Source organism: Stigmatopora argus, chromosome 16, assembly GCF_051989625.1.
Source record: "Stigmatopora argus isolate UIUO_Sarg chromosome 16, RoL_Sarg_1.0, whole genome shotgun sequence".
In the NCBI taxonomy this organism is placed as follows: domain Eukaryota; kingdom Metazoa; phylum Chordata; class Actinopteri; order Syngnathiformes; family Syngnathidae; genus Stigmatopora; species Stigmatopora argus.
This window is the reverse complement of record NC_135402.1, coordinates 1635804-1656804: the sequence shown is the minus strand read 5'-3', so window position 1 is coordinate 1656804 and position 21001 is coordinate 1635804. Positions and strand designations below refer to the sequence as shown.

Here is a 21001-nt window from a genome sequence, read left to right as displayed (position 1 = left end):
GGATATTCATGAGCCCCCCCCCCCTATCTGCGCTTGTATCAGCTCCAATACAATTATCCCCATTGACATTCCAGCCCCGTCCAGCGTCTCTTCAAAGGAAAATGAATGGCGGGATTCACCAACGCTCAAAAAGAAGCTCGAACGAGCGTGTCGGGAAGGACGCGACACCCCATGCATACTCTCGTCGGGATGTCAAAGATGGATATAGGGCTAGATATGGTGGTTTCCTCACACCTGCTGTTAGAAAGCAGAACGCGGCGTGCTTTCTTTGAAGACTCGGTCTTGTACTGTAAATGCGTGTGGACTTTAGACAGGCTTCTGTGCATCTTAAACATTGACAGCTCGGGACTGGGAGATAACAAGTGTGTGTGTATGCGGGTGTGTGTGCGGGTTTGTGTGGCAGGTACCTGTGCGCTGTAGGTAATGGCCTCAGCCTGCTCGACCGTCATGTTGACTAATGTGTTTGTGGGTTCTTTCTCGCACGGGTCACGTAAACCTGGACCGCCTGGTGGAAGTGACAGAAAAAAATGACAAACCGTCAGCCCACGACCGCTCAACATGTAACTGGTTTTCATTTTAATGACCAAAGTGACATTAGTTAACCGTCGACTTGACCGTGAACAATACCAACAAAAGTGGAAGCTACGGAATGCGATTCCCAAAATGAATTCTGGATGCATTTTGACAGTCGGACTGTGGTCAAGGTGGTCAACGTAGTAAATCAACGTTGAATAAAAATGTGCCGTTTCATGGTCACTCTTTTTTTTTGTTCATCCTTTGCAAATGCCGTGACTGGCTTTCGGCTTAAGGGTCGATCTGCGGAATTACTGTAATCGGGATTTTCCTTCAGCATCGGTGCTCAACACGTCACTGGGCGAGGTACTTAGCATCGCATGACAATAAAATCTGAACAAGCGAAAACGTTCCAAAGCTTTCATTCCGACCTGGTAGCAGAATGCCAGAGGCCAGACACTCCATGACCCGGCGCAAGGCTTCTCCTGCTCCGAGGGGTCTGTTGCAGGTGGCCAGGGCCTTCTCGCAGATAAGTTCCAAAGGCTGCCAAAAAAGGGAAAATTGCACTCGTTGATTGTTTGTAGCTCGCTTTCAAGGCCTTATAATGAAGTATAGCAATGTACTACAGTAATCCCTCGAATATCGCGGTTAACGTAGATCAGACATGGCCGCAATAATCGAAAAATCGCAAAGTAGGGTCACCCCCATTATAAATATTATAATATTTTTCAGTGCTGAGTCCAAGTAGCAAGAGTGGCTTCTGCTTACGAGTTTCAGCGTGGATTTTAACATTTTTATGGACTTAACTTTAAAAAAAAAAAATTAATAGTGGGAAAAAAATCGAAAAGTAGTGATTTCGCGATAAGTGAAGACGCGATAATCGAGGGATTACTGTATGTGTAAACACAATTTACCATTTCAGATGGTAACACAAAATAACATTAATTACCGTAAATTACGGATTATAAATGGCTCTTTTTCATAGCTAGGCTATGAACTAGGCTATGTGACTAAAACTCAAGTGCAATTTATGTGTATTTTTTTTCTGACCACCAACAGCCTATTATTAGTTTTTCTTTTTTTGTTATCTGAAAACTGTTAGCTATTTAGCCAGTTCTCCATTTCACAATTTCTACTTTAACGTACATTTTGTCTTGGTTTCTGATAAAATGAAAAATCACCGAATGGGACTTTGCAGAATAATAATAATAATAATCGGACATAGGCTTTGTAATCATCATTGACTCGACAAAAGCCTAATTGTCATCATACCCAGAAACTGCGTATGACAAAATTGGTAAGAAGACATACTACTATCCACGTCATCAGTCCTGTCAACTTACCCATCCGTTCAGAGGCTCCCAAGCGGGTTGTCTATTGCACATATCTCGGAGTATCCTGAGAACGATAACGCAGGACTTGAGTCCGTTCACTCGGGCCTGAGAGCGATAAAAAAAGGGAGAAGGTGACCGTCGGAACAATTGGATCGGGCAAAAAAATTGAAGCCAGAAGCCACTGCAATACTGAAAAACTGTGTTCATAATCAAAACCAGCTAGAACAATAGGTTTTGTCAGATGATTTGTTTACGTTTGTTTCGTTTGGGTGTGCCGTGTTTTTGGTCAGTTGGTGAGTAGGTTGGACGGGTGTGGGAAGGGTTTTAAAAGGGAGAAATTGACATGTCACAGAGCAGGCAGGTTGACAGAACAGCAAAAAGTAAAAAAAATAATAAAACGATTCCACAATTGCCTTTGTAGCCTTGCAAAAATTTACAAAGTGCCTAGAAAGTATGTGTGCCTTCGCTTTTTCCGCAAGTTATGGTAGAACCTAATCCCAAAACGGAATCAATTATATTTGTTCCTCCTCAGATTTGTCATTGGTGTTTGTGTTCTATGAGGAGAATTTTGGGGGGGAAAATAAGTGAATTTCTTTGGGAATGAGGCACTAACATAAAATGCGGAAAAAATGTAAGTGTGGCAACTACTTTCTAGACGCACAGTCATTTGAAATGTTTTGTTTTTAGGATGGTGTCACATTACAGATCATGAAATGTCATATTAGACGGGTTGTTGCAGAATTGGAGGACATTGTGGCTGAAAATTTCTTGCAAAATAGGCCTTCAATTTTATGTTCGTCTTTATCACTAATCGGTCAAAAGGCTGGATTAGCTCAGCAGACAAATTGGAGAGATTTTCATTACATTATCGAATTTTTGCTATTATTAGGACAACACTTGCCATAATACCAGAAAATGATAGATTTGAAATGTTTATTTCTATTAAAATAAATGGAACAAAGAGTACCATCAAAATTCAGATCTAATTTGACCAGCTATTTTATAATAGATTGAATCTAGCCAAAGAATAACTACTTTTAAGGGAGTTACGCCCGACTTATTTGTTCTTTTTAAATCTAATAAGAATTTTTCTTTTCTGAACCGCTTCCCCTCACGAGGGTCATTTCGCGACTAAGATTTAGCCTCAGGACAAGAACACTTCCGATTTGCGTGATTCAAAATGTCCTCCGATTGTGAAACGACCCATCTACACGACACTCTCGCCGTTCACGTTCCCCCATCTTTGGAATCGGCGTGGAATCGCAACGTTAGTCAACGCTCAGGCCACAAACGGCATCGGGCAGGAAGACAGGAAGCGAGCGGGTGCCGACCTGGAACCACTTGGCGTGTCGCAGCGCTGCCAGGGCCAACAGACATCTGTGTCTATCCAGCACCTCTCCCTCTTCCTCCTCTTCCTCCTCCTGCTCCTCCTCAGCCTCAGCCTCCACTCTCTGGGCGGCAGCACCCAACACTGCCACGAAACAATAACAACCCAATGTAGAAAAAAAAACGTCAAAGACACACATCGTCGCCAGGCGTGTGTGCTTCAATCGAGCGTGTGTGCACGTGTGTGTGTGTGTGCACGCGGGCACATTTTCCGTGCCAGTCCAAGCGCGCACATACACACACACGCACGCACGCCAGTTTTTTGGTACACGGCCCTCCGTCATGCCATGGAGTCTCCTCGTAGAACGTGTTCTACAATTCACAGATCTGTCGCGAAAGCTCGCCGTGCAAATAGAGTGTCTTTTTCAATGGGGTTCTGTTTGGCATCATATGGAAGCTTATTGCATTTACCTTAAAAATACAAAAAATATTTTAAAAAATTAAAAAGCCCTGGTCGATTTTCTAATTGATTTATTTTTTGGATTGTTCTTTGGAATATTTTTTTTTGAAAAGTCTGTTTGTCAAATTAATTTATTTTATGGGGTTGCTTTCTGAATTTTTTTCTTATTTTTTTTATTTAATTGTTTTATAGGGTTGGTTTTTGAATTTGTTTCTTATTTTTTTAAATTTAATTCTTTTCTAGGGTTGGTTTTTGAATTTTTTTCCCTTTTTTTTTTAAATTCTTTTCTAGGGTTGGTTTTTGATTTTTTTTTCTACATTTTTCAAATGAAATTATTTTGTGTGTTTCTTGTTTAATTTTTAATTTTTTTCGTTTTTCAAATTATTTTTGTTTTGGGGTGGTGTTTTGGATTAATTTAATTAATTTGAAATTAATCTATTTTCTGGGGTTGTTTTTCAAATTCATTTTTTTTTCTTTGTTTTTTAAGTGAATTTATTTATGGGGTTGTTTTTTGAATTAATTTTTTTTCTTTGTTTTTTTCTGCAGCAAAAAAATTCCAAAAACAACTACATAAAATAAATTAATTCAAATAATGAATTCAAAAAAATACCTAAAAATAAATTCATTAGTAAAACAAGGTTTTCAAAAATTAATACATTCAAAAAACAACCCAAAAAATAAATAAATTTGAAAAACGGCTAGGGCTTTTTTAATTCTTAAGGTGAATGCAATAAGCTTCCATAGCATCAGGCTAGCTGATCGCCAAAATTGAAAAATACACACGCTATTTTAATAGCAACGAGCTTTCCGTACGTCCAGCCGCGGACAAATCGGTGAAATGGAGAGTCAGGAGAACTTTTGGGGACACGGAGCCTCTGCAAACAAATACCACAGGATGGTTTCATTTACCGCGTGCATGGCAGCACGGTAAATCAACCTCTCCTTGGTGTATTTGTACAGTAGTTAAGGAAGAAAAGTATTTTGATCCAGTCTACACCAGGCAGGAGTCAAAATAGTTGAGTTTTCACCAGGGATGTCCCGATCAAATCGTTTCTGCCGATACGATACCCACGAAATGTAAAAAGAAGTACTATTTCCAAATGTCTTTTATCCACCCAATCTAAATAGAGCAATTGTAACATCATAATCATGTAAAAGAGCGATTTCAACAAAAAACCCTCAATTTACAGTTGTACACATTATTGAAACAATGTATTTTAAATATACAAACTGATAGGGCAAACAAACTTGATCACTAATGCCCAAAATTAAGCTATTTTAGGTGTAATTTGTTGGACTTTTTAAAATAGTTTTGTTTCAATAGTGTCATTATGAATATAGAATTACAAAATATGTCGTACATCTAGAAATTATTGCATTATGTGGCTCATTTTGTTAGCTGTTATCTTAATTCTCATTTATCTACATTTTCCGTCAAGTCAAATTGGATTGGAGGACACTGGCATCTAATGAGGCACCGTATTTTCTCGCATATTAGCCGTATCCGCATATAAGCCGCACCCATAAAATTGCCTTCGAATCGTTGAATTTTACAATTTTTCTCGAAAACTCTTAAGAAAAATCATCGCAAGTGGTTTTTCTAAAATACTTTTTTTTTGCCTGCACGTAGACAAATTCAAAAAGGAAGTCACGTGAGCAGTACAACCAGGAAGTGTGTCCGTAGCGGTCTAGTTTTCACAAAGTCTACGGTAAACTACGGTAAGATAGCGGCATAAGTCAGTTTTTCATGTTTTATGCAAGATACGGTTAATTATTTTTCTTGAATTCTATTCATAGACATCAAAATAAATTTTGTTTAGTGTTCTATCTGTTTATCTTTTCTCTATTTTGAAATAAAAGACCTCATTGTCTTACGTTATGCCGTTCGGTCTTTGTCACTTTGCAGTTTCTTGCATGTCAAGTCTAATATTTGCACAAATAAGCATACCCTTGATCCAGTCATAATTTTTTTGAGTGACAAACACGACGTATATGCAAGAAAATATGGTAATACCTAAAAAAATGTAAACCAATGCATTAAATTGATCTTTTTTTTACCCAATTCGGGGTCCTCTGATAATTGAATTGAATTGAATGCGTTTTTTATTGCCATTATTCAAGTATAATGAGATTGAATAACGCGATCGTGCCCGATTTCCGATAAATTCCCATCCGATCTCTGATCGTGGACATCCCTAGCTTTCACTTGAGAGGCACTTGACTTTAGAAAGAGACGTCAACGTCTTCCCTAAACGCTTAGTGTCCCAAAAAAAGTAGAACAAAGTGCTACCACTTCAATTCTTTCACAAGGATGGATCAAAGCAGGGCACGGGTTAGAAGGGTTCAATCATTCTTATGCTTCTGTATTATTTGGATTCAAGCTGCCATGTTTATGTGTGTATTGTGGGTGTGTGTGTGGTTATGTGTGGGGCGGTCGAGCTGAATCCAACACAGTGGCATATGAATGAGTGTGGTTACATGGGTTTTCCATGGAGGGTTTTTCTTTGTGTGCAGCGCAGCGAGTGAAAAAGACACTAAATAAAGTCGGTGTGAAAACATGCTGGAGTAAATATTTTTGCTGCTCCTTTTCCAAACCCTTTCCTTTCCTTTCCTTTCCTTTCCTCAAGAGGTATTAATGAGAAAAACCCGATGCTATCATCTCTACAGAAGAAGCGCCAGTGCAAAATCTCCCAGCTCATCTGACCATTATCGCACTTTGGCCAGCTTTTCTCCTGTCAAACACAGCGCGTGCGTGGATGTTTGCTTCAGTCTGATATGTACAGATGGATCTAAAGATTATTACGCTTTCCACTCCGTCGTTTATCCGACACCGGGTCGCTTATTCTTGGCCAGGTGCTCTTCGCTCGGTATGTTTGTGTCCAAAAAAAAAGGCATTGGATCCATGAAAATCCAACGCTAATTTGGGCGGATATTTTGAATATTAATTCAGGAGATTCTGCCATTGTGTAATATATGGCTACTTTAAAAGTTACGTGTGTGAAGAATTGAATGCTTTAATTATCATTATAATGAGATTTAAAGCCACAAAGTGCACAAATAACAACAAACAAAGACAAATAAATAATCAAGACTTATTGCTATCCACTTTAGTCATTTTTGTACCTATACTTATTTATGTGACCACATTCTATGTTGATTACTACTTATTTATTAAATTGACTACTTATTCATTAAAATGACTACTTATTTATTGATTCTACTATATTTATTGTTCATCTGTTGATGTTATTTGTGCCCTTCCGTACTTATTTATATTGTGACTACCTATGTTGACTACTTAGTATTTATTATTTACTACTGTTACTATTATTTATTACTTATTTATTGATTATATTATACTGTTATTTGTAAAAAGCATTCAATTCAATTAAAAAATAATGTATTGATTATGCGTTTGTCTGTTTGTTTGTTATTGTTGTTTGTGCACTTTGTGAAAGCTTTAAATTTCATTGTACTTGAATAATGACAATAAAAGCATTCGATTCAATAAAAAATGATTACAAAAAATAATGTATTGATTATACATTTGTCTGTTTGTTTGCTTTTGTTATTTGTGCACTGTGGTGAAACTTTAAATCTCATTATGCTTATATAATGACAATAAAAGAATTCAAAGCTATTCAATAAGTAATAACAATAAATAATTTATTGATCATTTATTTCCTGTTTGTTTGTTGTTGTTATTTGTGCAATTGGAGGTGAAAGCTTTAAATCTCAGGATACTTGTACAATGAAAATAAAAGAAGTTAATTATATAAATAACCAAAAATAATGTTTTGATTACACATTTATCTGTTTGTTGTTATTTGTGCACTTTGTGGTGAAGCTTTAAATCTCATTATACTTGTATAATGACAAAAAAGCATTCGATTCAATAAAAAAAATAATTACAAAAAATAATGTATTGATTATACATTTGTCTGTTTGTTTGCTGTTGTTACTTGTGCACTGAGGTGAAATCTCATTATGCTTGTATCATGACAATAAAAGCATTCAATTGAATTCAATAACAATGAGAATAAAAGATTAATTCTATAAATAACCAAAAATAATATATTGATTATACATTTGTCTGTTTGTTGTGATTTGTGCACTTTGTGGTGAAGCTTTAAATCTCATTATACTTGTACAATGACAATAAAAGAATTGAATTTAATTCTATAAATAACCAAAAATAATGTATTGATTATACATTTGTCTGTTTGTTGTTATTTAGGCACTTTGTGGTGAAGCTTTAAATCTCATTAGACTTGTACAATGACAATTGAAGCATTCAATTCAACACACACGTAACCTTTAAAGTTAATATAATCCACACACACGGCTTGTAAGCAAACAGTGAGTGAATTTCCTGACACGGCCAAGTTTTGCGTCACACGCCGGCTTTTGATTTGTCCGCTCGGCGCTCGTCTCGCTCAACTGCAGCAATCCGACAAGCAATTAAAACCATCCCCCCTGAATTAAAAAAGGGGGGCGTCGACATGGAGGTACAAAATTCTCGTGCACGATGAACGACAGTTATCAGCAAGCTATACAATTCGGAGTTAGCCATCTTGATTTTGCATATATTTACTGTAGAGTTTGTCTTTTGAATAAATCCAGCATGATTCCTCAGGGGAAATCAACTGATTTATTCGTCCGGGCTTGTTCGAGTATAACGTTAATAGGATTGTTATTGCAATTTAAGGCACATCTAATTAAGGGAGATTGATGCGTTTTTGTTTTTGTTTTTTAAAATCGGTTCTCCTACCGTGGCCGTTCGTCTTCTCTTGTTCGTCCACCTGTTCTGCTTCTACCTCATCGGTCGGCTCCTCCCGATGCGACTCCTCATTTTCCTCCCCTTCCAGCTCGTCCTCTTCCTCGCCCTCCTCGTCCTCCTCCTCCTCGTCTTCATCCTCCTCATCATCATCTCTCATGGCAGGAGAGGTGAGGGTGATCTTGAGCGTGAGTTTGGGTTCGGCGGTAGCCCGGACCACGATGGCCGCCTCTGACGGTGAGCTGGTGACCTCGTATTTTTCCTCTGTCAGCTTCTATCATGTGTCGGGCAGAGGAAAAGTGGCTGGTCAGATATCAAGGTCACGTATGACAGATGACAAAAAAAAAAATAATCGCCTAGAAAAGCCTAGAAAAAAAAAATCAACACTATTGGGGCTTTTTTTTTAAAGAAGGATTCTGTCCAGACCTTTAAAAAAAATCAGACAACAACACTATGATGTGAAAAGAAAATTTGACTACAACATTAAACCTTTTGTAAATTCCAATTTGGGGATATTTAGGATATCCAGAAATGTAAATATTGCAGAAAAGTTGCATTCAAGGGACCACCCCAAAAACAGATTGAGCCCGTTCCTGTCATTTTCCGCTCACCTTGCACTGTAACTCAGGCAAAGGAGCATAAAGAATATGACTTGTCAGTCAGCCAATCACAGGCCAAATGGAGAGAACCATTAAAACCGTGTGCGGTCGATTGGTCGCCCGTCTTTTGGTCGCGGTCTTTTGGTCGCGGTCTTTTGGTCGCGGTCTTTTGGTCGCGGTCTTTTGGTCGCGGTCTTTTGGTCGCCCTGACCGCAACAACGGGCGACCAAAAGACCGGCGACCAAAAGACCGGCGACAAAACAAGGTAAAACAACACGGTCTACGCATGAATCAAAGCCAACAATGGCCATGAGCAGTTTCACTGAGCCGACGTGTGAGTGTAGAAGAGTTTGTATGTACATGCGTTGTCCCTTTAAGAGGCTATGTCAGTTCAGTCAGGGTCTTAACAAGTTCTCCAACAAAAAACAATAAAAGTCCGGGAAATTTGGAGCTTTTCTTTAGCCTAATAATTACTAGGGCATTAAGTATGACTAAATAGTCATTCGCAGTTTGTATTTAGGGAATTTGAGCAACGATTTAAATGGTAATTATCAATAACCTTCCAGGCGACCAAAAGACCGGCGACCAATCGACCGTGTACCATTAAAACTCCCATTTGCAAAAAAATGAGAAGATTCTGATTACAGGGGTGTCAAACTCATTTTTTTTGTCGCGGGCCACATGGTAGTTTCAATTACATCTGGAGGGCCGTTATGTCTTCCAACTAGGCTGCCAAAATTAATCGATTAATAAATTGACAGCTTTCGCTATCGTGCTAATCGATAGATCATTTTTGGACATTCAAATTAGTACAATTTTTTAGCAATTATTGATTTAAAATGAGGAAACACAGCCAATAATCTACAATCTTCATTTGAATTTCATCATAAAACAGAAAGTTGCCACTCATCATTTACTTTCTCGGGCCACACAAAATGACGCGGCGGGCCAGATTTGGCCCGCGGGCCGCCACTTTGACACCAGTGTATTAGAACGATGCGAGCAAATCAAGTTCCTGTCAAAACGCATATGATTTCACCTCTATTTGCCCGGGCAAATTGCGACAGACGGAATGGAGCAGCGTCTGCGTGGGTTTGTCTCGGCACATCAAGACCAGCTCCAGGTCCAGGTCTCCTTTTATGAGAAGCCCTTTGGCCACCAGGCCGATTCTCATCACTCCGCACAGCACCCTCCCGCTACTGGGCTCCCTTTAAGACAATAAAGTTTGATATTTTAAAGCCGCGAGGACTCACTTCCGATTTCCGTCCAGTCTGGAGTCGATGTGGCCGTCTTACTTGCAACTAGCGCCGGTCCCCGTATCGGTCCCCGTTCCGGTCCCTGCGCCGGTCCCCGTTCCGGTCCCCGTTCCGATCCCCGTTCCGGTCCCTGCGCCGGTCCCCGTTTCGGTCTCCGCGGCGGTCCCCGCGCCTTCCTCGTCCTCTTTCCCGTCAACCGATCGACTCTCTGGACGCTCGGGGACGTCGGCGCTGGACTGGTCGAGCCAGTCCGAGACGTGTTTGAGGGCGCACTCCACGTTGGAGACCAGCGTTTGAACCGCCTCCAAGTCGTGAGAGGACGGGTAAATGGAGGAGTGCTTCGCCATGACGTGGCGGTCGTCATTGCTGAAGGAACGGAAGGACCTCTGAAAGGAGAAGATCGAGACGGCGTTCAAATAAAGCCAAAAAAATGGACATAATCACGAATAGTTTCATTTGAAAGCGCAGACTTGCAAATGGCCTAAATTCCATTTGTACGTTTCAACGCATGGCTGATAAGGTAACAAGCATGCATGACGGAAAAAAATAAACAAATCTCAAAGATGTTTGATTTACTTTACTTTCATTTACGTCACATTAAGTGGAATAAGTCTTAAAAAAATCATCACATAATCACGAAATGCTTTTTTCTCTCTCTCTATATATGCTTTTTAAAAATCATTTCATCCCATAATCCCGCAATGCATTTTTTTGTCTCTCTTTGTGTTCTAATTTGATGTTTATTTTAAAAAAAATCATCCCATAATCCTGCAATGTACATTTTGTCTCTCTGTGTGTTTTATTTTTTTAAGGTGAGTCAAAGTGGCGGCCCGGGGGCCAAATCTGGCCCGACGTATCATTTTGTGTGGCCCGGGAAAGTAAATCATGAGTGCCGACTTTCTGTTTTAGGATCAAATTAAAATGAAGAGTATAGATGTATATTACATTTCCTGATTTTCCCCCTTTGAAATCAATAATTGTCATTTTCCAATCCATTTTTTCTGTGTTTTTAGTTCAAAAATCATTTTGTAAAATCTAAAAATATATATAAAAAAGCTAAAATAAACATTGTTTTAGATCTATAAAAAAACAGAATATTTAGGGCTTTTAATCCATTTATTAAAAAAAATCTAAATATTATATCTAAAATGGACCGGCCCACGTGAAATCAAGTTGACTTTAAAGCAGCCCGCGAACCAACCAACCCAAGCGAGTCTGACACCCTTGATTTACGTGGTGTGTCCTGACAACGTCTTCAAACGTTTTGAACCCGTCAAGCTTTTGAGCATTAAAGCAGGCTCTCAGATGTCGCCATAAAGCGACAACTAATCTAATTCCAGAGTAAAAGCGACACAGCGGGGAACTTAATTTGCTGTGTAGGGACCAGCTGATGTATGGCCCTGTAATCATAATTATACTGCATTAGAATACATTATCTTGACACATGCTATCACATACAAGATGCAAATGCTTAGGTTCCACTGAAGTAATGGATAGACCCAACCCCCCACACATACAACATAATCCGTCACCATCCTTTTTTACATTTATTTTTATTACCTCATTTTCTCGCACATAAGCCGTATTTGTCGCTAAAAAAAATGATGACTGAATCGAGGGTACGGCTTATATGCGCACAAATTAGACTAGAGATGCACGAAACTGCAGGCTGACAAAGACCAAACGCCATAATGCAAGTCAAAATAGAGAAATGATAAACAGATAAAAGGCTCAACAGAATTTATTTTGACGTTTATGAATGAAATTCAAGAAAAACGTGAAAAAAACTCATTTAATTGTGCCTGCCATTGCTCGCTCAGGGCGCCGCCATCTTACCTAGGGATGACAAACTAGACTCATACGGACACACTTTCAGGTTGTACTGCTCACATGACTTCCTTTTTGAATTTGTCTATGTGCAGGCAACACCTTTTAGGAATGTCCAATCCAGCAATTGATTTATACAGTATCTCAGAAATACCACGTGTGATGATTTTTCTTCAGATTTTCCCTTCAAAGAAACACATTTGTACTCCCTATTAAAACCATGAATATGGAGGTGAAAATTATGAGTCAGGGGGTGGCTTATACGAGAGAAATTGTCAAATTCAACCATTTTAAAGCAATTTAAGGGTACGGCTTATATACGGACAATTTAGACTTGACATGCACGAATCGCCATAATGCAAGACAATGCGGCCGATACGGTCATTTATTTCAAAATAAAGAAAAGATAAACAGATAAAACGCTTAACAAAATTCACACCTCCTGGTTGTACCGCTCACATGACTTCCTTTTTTATTTTTTCTACGTGCAGGCAACACCTTTTAGGAATGTGCAATCCAGCAATCGATTTATACAGTATCTCAGAAATACCACATGTGATGATTTTTCTTAAGATTTTCCCTTCAAAATAACACATTTGTACTCCCTATTAAAACCATGAATATGGAGGTGAAAATTGTGAATCAGGGGGCGGCTTATACGAGAGAAATTGTCAAATTCAACCATTTTAAAGCAATTTTAAGGGTACGACTTATACGCGGAGGCGGCTAATATGCGAGAAAATAAGGTACGTTTTCCACTGCATACCTGGCAACCGCACGCTAAACAATACATGGATTCTTCAAGCTTTGACTTAATAAAACCACCATCTGGAATTGATGCTTTTTTTCCCCCTGCCATCTTTTTCTACACAAATACAGTATTTACACAGATACGCTATCAGATCTGCACACACATACTCTGGACAGAGAGTTCACATTTTATCATTAAGGTCATCACACTCGGCCGGTGGCCTCAGGTGGCCGAGCCACTTCAACAAAGAAGAGCCGGCTTTCAACCAGCTCCAAAACACTGCAGCTTATCACTCAGAAACACACACACACACAGACACACACATTTTGCACCATTACACGTATCCTCTCTTACTGGAGCACACGAGATAAAGCCATTCACCCCCAAAAAAGATGTTGAGAGCTACACAATAAGCAAAGCCAGCCGTTCTATTTAGCTGTTTTAAAATGTGAGGCTAACATTTGGCAAGGTCTAATTCCAAGATTTCCCTAAGGACACATTTTAGATTCTGCATTCGTGCATGACTTGGAGGTATTTGTCAAAGGAACACTTGGTGGTTTATAAATCAGGGAGACATTTTGGCATAAATGAGATTTTTTTTTTCAAGGATCAGAGGGAATCCTGACCATGAAATTAATTCATCTAAATATACAGGAATCCCAATAGAAAGTTTGTTTTGAAATAACATTTTGAATGTTTTAGGTCAAGGGTGTTGGTTCGCGGGCCGCTTTAATGTCAACTTGATTTCACGTGGACCGGACCATTTTAGATATAATATTTAGATATATTTTTTTATAATAAATTGATTAAAAGAACTGGATTAAAAGCCCTGAATATTCAGTTTTTTATAGATCTAAAGCAATGTTTATTTTAGCTTTTTTTATTATATATTTTTAGATTTTACAAAAGGATTTTTGGACTAAAAACACAGAAAAAATGGATTAAAAAATGACAATGATTGATTTCAAAGGGGGAAAATAAGGAAATGTTATATACATATGTACTCATCATTTTAATTTGATCCTAAAACAGAAAGTCGGCACTCATGATTTACTTTCTCGGGCCACACAAAATGATGCGGCGGGCCAGATTTGGCCCCCGGGCCGCCACTTTGACACATGAGTTTTCAATTATGTCTGGTCTACATTAACCGCGATATTCAAGGGATTACTGTATTTGTTTTTTTCCTCATTTTAATTGCAAATAGAGAAAAAAAAGGCTTCCAATTGGCCCAATTTTCTCTCTTTGCGAGCCTATTGCGCGTCCTCGAGTTGCGTTCAAGGACGGTCACATCAGCACCCCCCTCCAAGATGTAGCGCATACTTTCCCGGTGCCACGCGAGACCTTTTTACGAGCTGAGGATGCGACGAGGTCACGACGGCGTCAGTGGGTGCTTCGTCGCACGGGAGTTGATTAAATTGCTTGTTTTGAACGTTACCTTGACGTCCAACCTTGTTCTTCTGTCGCCGCCTCTCTAGTTGGAGCCGGATTCCCGTCAGCCGGCTCCCATAACTATTCAAATTTCTACACGGGCATCCGAGCAGCTGGGCTTCCCCTCCCCCACGGCCAAGTAGACGCACAAAGTGCTTTATGGCCACCAAAGCCCCCATTAGAGACAGCTCATTACATCGGTGGCTTTTGTTTTGGTTTTTTTTAAACACTTTTGAGGTGACGTATACTCCCGGGTGTGAACCGCATAAAGTAATTTAATTTGTGCACACATGACGGATGACCTGATGCCCAAAAAATAAACAATACAAATCATAAATTAAATGAAAATATCACTTAAGCTAGGGAAAATATTGATGTTGGTTTGCGGACCGCTTTAACGTCAACTTGATTTCACGCGGGCCGGACCATTTTAGATATAATATTTAGATATATTTTTTTATAAATGGATTAATCGAACCAGATTAAAAGCCCTGAATATTCAGTTTTTTATAGATCTAAAACAATGCTTATTTTAGCTTTTTTTTCCAAGGGTGTCAAACTCGGGTTGGTTTGCGGGCCATTTTAGATATAATATTGAGATTTGTTTTATGAATGGATTAAAAGAACTGGATTAAAAGCCCTGAATATTCCATTTTTTATAGATCTAAAACAATTTTTATTTAAGCTTTTTTTTAAAATATATTTTTAGATTTTACAAAATGATTTTTGAACTAAAAACACAGAAAAAATGGATTAAAAAATTACAATTATTGATTTAAAAGGGGGAAAATCAGGAAATGTAATACACATCTATACTCTTCATTTTAATTTGATCCTAAAACAGAAAGTCACCACTCATGATTTACTTTCCCGGGCCACACAAAATGATGCGGCGGGCCAGATTTGGCCCCTGGGCCGCCACTTTGACACATGTGACCTAAGATGAACAAAAGAGCAGCAAATCAATAACTTTATTTTTAAAAAAAACAGTCTGCCAATGGATGTAACGCATCGAGCATGAGGTTTACTGCCACGCATGATCACATGCGGCTGTATCATAGCGCAATTAAAGCTCTCACACTTCCAAATCGCTCTCCATTGCACTTTATCCCGAGGCTCGCCGGCTTGTCGAGCCGCGTTACGCAACCAAATTAAACGCATTCTAAATACACTAGAGTGCCGTATGCTAAAATTCATTTTCAAGCAAGACATTTATGAAATGCAGCTCCTCACTTTTAACACTTACCCATACGAATAAGTGGTTAAAAAGCTTTCACGTGATCGGTTAGCATCGATTTAGACAGCGGTATGATTGCAATTGTGTTCATCTAACAACCAGGCTTTAAGATGATTGGCCAAGCGGTTCAGAGAGTTAACATATGTTACCGTATTTTCACGACTATAAGGCGCACATAAAAGTCTTCAATTTTCTCCAAAATAGACAGGGAGGGCGCCTTATAATCCAGTGCGCTTTATATATGGACCAATACTAAAATTGTTATCACGATGAAATAAAATAAATCAGTCGATAGGGTACACCATCCTATACAGCTCTCACAACTACGGCAAGCAGCCCCCGACTCTACTATTTTCCCCGTAGAAAAAGTGCCGCGCAGTGACTGCTGGGATATGTAGTTCTTTTGTCAATACACCCAATGGATTGTGGCCTGTATACATCGACATCAACACAGCTTGACGAAGCATGGAAAGCAGCGTTGGAAAAGTTACGCCAGCTACTAGCTAGCTACTATTTGCGAATGGATTGTGGCCGCCTGGACGAACGTATAAAACTCAGCGTTTTCGATGACTCATTTGGACAATTGTTCAATTCGGACAAAGAAAATGAGGACTTTGATGGACTTGTGGGTGATGATGACGTGAGTACATTGTAAAATGGCTAAATAAAGTACAACCCAACTCAGTTTTGCTTCCGTTGCCTTTTTAAAAACGTGTTTTTAGCGTGTGGGTGTAGCGTGTATGTTTAAGCTGGTGTATGTTTTGCCATGCCTGGCTGCGTCTATAAAAACGGTGCGTCCTTTGTGTGTGTCAAATACAGAAATAGCACTCGTTATTGACACTGCGGTTAAAAATACGATGCGCCGTATAGTCGTGAAAATACGGTAATTGGTTTTGAGTCCCAGGTATGAAGAGAGAAGGTCCTTTTTTAGAGGGGAATTACACAGTCACCTCTAGAGCCAGCCATTTTCTAACATGGTTATTTTTAGAGTCAGCCCGTTTCTAATCAGCCATTGTTTTATGACAAGTACGTGTTTAAAAGTGTACAAAGTCACGCCAGACGGCAAGTGGAAGAAAAGTGATGAAAGTGAGATAAGCAAAAGGAAAAGAAAATTAACATAAGTGACCACAGCAGAAGACAATAAAGGGAAAACTTTGTTTGAAATATTTGTTGGCGCTTACAGGAAAAACAAAAGGCTTTCTGGGATGGGATTGACGGGGCCTACAAACACGCATTTCGTCATAAAGCTAAAGTATAAAAAAAGCTTAAAACCCTCATCAAAATGCACTCAGAAGCAATGGGATAAAAACAACAATTGAGTCGCTTCTTTGTAGTGTTCGGCACCCGAGGGCAGATTGCATTAAAAATGCATTCGGGCTACTCTACGGAAGGGAAGGGAAGGGCAATCTGCTGCACTCAATGCTAGCCACTTTTAGCCGACTTTCATTTTTTTTTATCCTCTTTCCCATTATTACGCATGTGTTGACACACGTGTGGAAGATGGACAGCAAAAAAAGTGTACTTTTTTTTTTAAAAAAGGACAGTCTTTTTAACTTGAGCAATAACATGACAAGATGTAACATTGTAATGTAATACCGTGTTTAGTTGGAAATTAGAGATTTTTCAAAATTCTGATGATATATTCTGGAGAATTTTTATTTTTTTTTGGCTGAAAAAATAGCCACTCAGTTTTTTTTTAAAGAAAATATGGCAAAAAAGGAAAGGGAACAATTCAGCGTGAAAAAAATTATAAGATAAAATAAATAAATCCACCAGTAAGTGCAGTATTTAAAGCCACCTTCAAAAACGTAAATCGTCAATCAAACATTATAACAGAAGAGCATAAATATTACAAATGGAAAATGATTGGCCAGGAGAGCATAAATAACGCAAATGGAAAATGATTGGTCAGAAGAGCATAAATAACGCAAATGGAAGATGATTGGTCAAAAGGACAGCAGAAAAGAACATGGGTTTTCTGGCTGAATTTTTGCATTCATTCTATCCTAATTGAGTATTTTGAATATTTTTTGAACAGCCACTAAAACGACTTTTTCTTTTTATGATGTGAACAGGTACTTTAGCAAGAAAACGAAAAAAATCCCTGGCAAAGAGTGTGCGCGCACAGGTGCATGTTAGCATCTTCATTAAAAATATAAATGTGAGCGCAAAGTCATTAAGGAAGATGCTTCATGTATCATGCGCTTGAGGTGATGACAACCTCGCCAAGGTCGCCCGTATCATTTCCTGCATCACCATAACTCAGGACTAATCACGCCGCTGCACCCACACACACACAAACACGCACACACATACATCTCATTACCCTTGTTAATTTACAACCTCAAGTATGCGCCTTGTTCTACACCTTCATTGGTTTCTCCAAGTCCCACGTCCTTCTGGACCACTCCCCCTTCGCGTTTCAAAGCCTTTTTGGATCCCACCTCCACTTGTTTGACCTCTTAATACCGTATTTTCTCGCATATTAGCCGTCTCCGCGTATAAGCCGCACCTTTAAATTGCCTTAAAATGGTTGAATTTGACAATTTCTCTCGTATAAGCCGCCCCCAGACTCATAATTTTCACCTCCATATTCATGGTTTTAATAGGGAGTACAAATGTGTTACTTTGAAGGGAAAATCTGAAGAAAAGTCATCGCACGTGCTATTTCTGAGACACTGTAGAAGTCGATTGTTAGATTGCACATTCCTAAAAGGTGTTGCCCGCACGTAGAAAAAATCAAAAAGGAAGTCATGTGAGCGGTACAACCAGGAAAAGTGAATTTTGTTAACCGTTGTATCTGTTTATCTTTTCTCTATTTTGAAATAAATGACCGTATCGGCCGCATTGTCTTGCGTTATGGCGTTTCGTGCATGTCAAGTCTAAATTGTGCGCATATAAGCCGTACCCTTCAATTGCCTTAAAATGGTTGAATTTTACAATTTCTCTCGTATAAGCCGCCCCCCTGACTCATAATTTTCACCTCCATATTCATGGTTTTAATAGGGAGTACAAATGTGTTACTTTGAAGGGAAAATCTTAAGAAAAATTATCGCACGTGGTATTTCTGAGATACTGTATACATCCATTGTTGGATTGCACATTCCTAAAAGTTGTTGCCTGCATATAGACAAATTAAAAAAGGAAGTCATGTGAGCAGTACAACCTGGAAATGTGTCCATAGCAGTATAGTTTTTCATCCCTAGGTAAAAGAGAGCAATGGCAGGCACAATTAAATGAGTTTTTTCACCTTTTATGCAAGCGACCGCTTATTTTTTTCTTGAATTTCATTCGTAGACGTCAAAATACATTTTGTTAAGCGTTTTATCTGTTTATCTTTTCTCTATTTTGAAATAAATGGCCACATTGTCTTGCTTTATGGCGTTTGGTCTTTGTCACCTTGCAGTTTCGTGCACGTCAAGTCTAATTTGTGCGCATTTAAGCCGTACCCTTGATTCAGTCATCATTTTTTTAGCGACTAATTCGGCGTACATGCAAGAAAATACGGTAATTCATCTTTGGCTCCCACTGTCGCGGTGCCAGATCATTAATCAATCCTGCATTTCTCGCCATTTTCCTGTTAGCGCAATGCCCTCGACTTCTGTGTGTGTTTTTTTTCTGGGTTCACGTTGGCTTTGATGGAGCGCGGGAAGATTTACCATGACTGGAGGAGGATTGGTCGCAGGCTTCCTTCCTTCCTTCCTTGAGCGCCTGCAGCTGCTGGTTGAGGAGGGGTGCCGTGGCAATGTTGCTAGTCAGGATGCCGCTGTCATGTGCTTGGCCGTCCTGTAGCCACGACTCAATGAGAAGATGCTCCCTGAAAAAAGCATTTATCATTTATTTAATATTCATTATTCATTCTGACGAATCATTGATTATTCATTTGTTTGTTGTGATCTGTGCACTTTGTGAAGCTTTAAATCTCATTATACTTGTATGATGACAATAAAATCATTCAATTTAATTCATTTTTTTAATTAACTCAATGGCATAACAAGTAATATAATCATAATAAAATAGTATACACAATCCTATTGCATAAAATAATGACTTTTTCGCAGTGCTTATATTGAATAAAATAAACACACCCTTCATTAATTCATAATTTTCTCATTTTGCTGAATTATGTTTAACTGCTCACTCCTATGTAGTAAATAAAGTTAAATTAAAAAAAGATATCAGTTCAATAATGAAATGAATTGAATCCTTTTTGTCATTATACAAGTATAATGAGATTTAAAACTTCACTACAAGTGCACAAATAATCAATAAATAACAACAATGCATAATAAATCACTAAATAAGTAATAAGTAGTCAACAACATAAATAAGTAGGGAAGTGCACAAATAACAACAACAGACAAACAGATAAATAATCAATAAATAATAATATTTATGGATTATAATTAGACCCTTGCACGTGTTTACCTGGACGCAAATATTACAGCTATCCCCCCCTAAAAAACAAACAATTAAAAATATTGTCACAATCCTTATAGCATTTTGTTGTGTTCAAATCGTTGACTATTCCCCCAAAAAATAATTATTATTAATGTTTTAAATAATCATGAGTTGCAGCCATAGAAAACATTTCAGTTTCTACAAGCAGGGGCAAATTTCTTCCACCCAATCAGTCCCCTTTCTGCTTCCACTTTTGTTTTTCACACATTCTCACAGATCATTAGCGTGTGACGGAGTATTTTCCTCAAGAGGAGCGCAAAATTGCCATAACGCCTCCCTCGTTAACCCTGGGAACGCCACGAGGATGTATGCACACGGCACTTTTTGCACCTGAGGGGAAAAACAAGGCCATTTGCAGCAACGACACGGTCGTCGTCACGTGACTTTGTCGAGGCGTCTATCTGCGAAGGGGGGAGTTTGTTTACCGATGAAGGAATGGCGTCCTCACATCCACTTGGTCATTAAATTCTGTTTTCCCAACAGGGATGAAAGGAATCCAGCAAAGGATAAAGGGAGCGGACCCCTCCCCGAGGATAGCCCCCCAAGGGTGGCGTGGTGGGCAATTTACACCTTTTCTCTTCTGATAAGCATCAGAAGAGATGAGCTCTTCAAGATGCAGGAAGGATGGAATCGGCGTTAATTAGTGGAAGCCCGACTGCTCTGGGAATTGATTTTTATGGGGGGATTTTCACAGGGACACATTTTTTGTTAGTAAAGAGGAATGAAAAATAATCAGGAATTGTGCATACCAGCATTAGAATTTCTTGATTATTTATTTAGCATTATTATGGATTGATTATTTATCTGTTCATTGGTTTGTTGTTGTTATTTGCATGTCGCTAAATATTTATGTTGTTGACTACTTATTGTGTTGACTATTACTTATTGATTATTTATCTGTTTGTTTGTTTGTTTGTTGTTATTTGTGCACTTCCCTACCTATTTGTTGTTGACTACTTATTTATTAGTTATTGTTATCATTAATTTGTCTGCTTTTGTTGTTACTTGTGCACTACCCTACTTATGTTG

The 21001-nt window shown here is 38.7% G+C and overlaps 1 protein-coding gene across 3 annotated transcripts in view; it reads right to left on the bottom strand.

Annotated features, from left to right (window-relative positions):
* Positions 1-21001, bottom strand: part of strbp (spermatid perinuclear RNA binding protein) — a 57972-nt gene that overhangs the window by 9997 nt on the left and 26974 nt on the right. For all 3 annotated transcript variants that reach the window (XM_077622848.1, XM_077622847.1, XM_077622849.1), the window contains exons 3-10: positions 19171-19328; positions 10305-10651; positions 10049-10217; positions 8405-8684; positions 3179-3318; positions 1857-1952; positions 945-1056; positions 408-505 (exon numbers count right to left, since the gene is read on the bottom strand). In XM_077622848.1, the coding sequence (XP_077478974.1) occupies positions 408-505; positions 945-1056; positions 1857-1952; positions 3179-3318; positions 8405-8684; positions 10049-10217; positions 10305-10651; positions 19171-19173 (1245 nt within the window). In that variant the 5' untranslated portion in view covers positions 19174-19328. The remainder of the gene's footprint in view (positions 1-407; positions 506-944; positions 1057-1856; positions 1953-3178; positions 3319-8404; positions 8685-10048; positions 10218-10304; positions 10652-19170; positions 19329-21001) is intronic.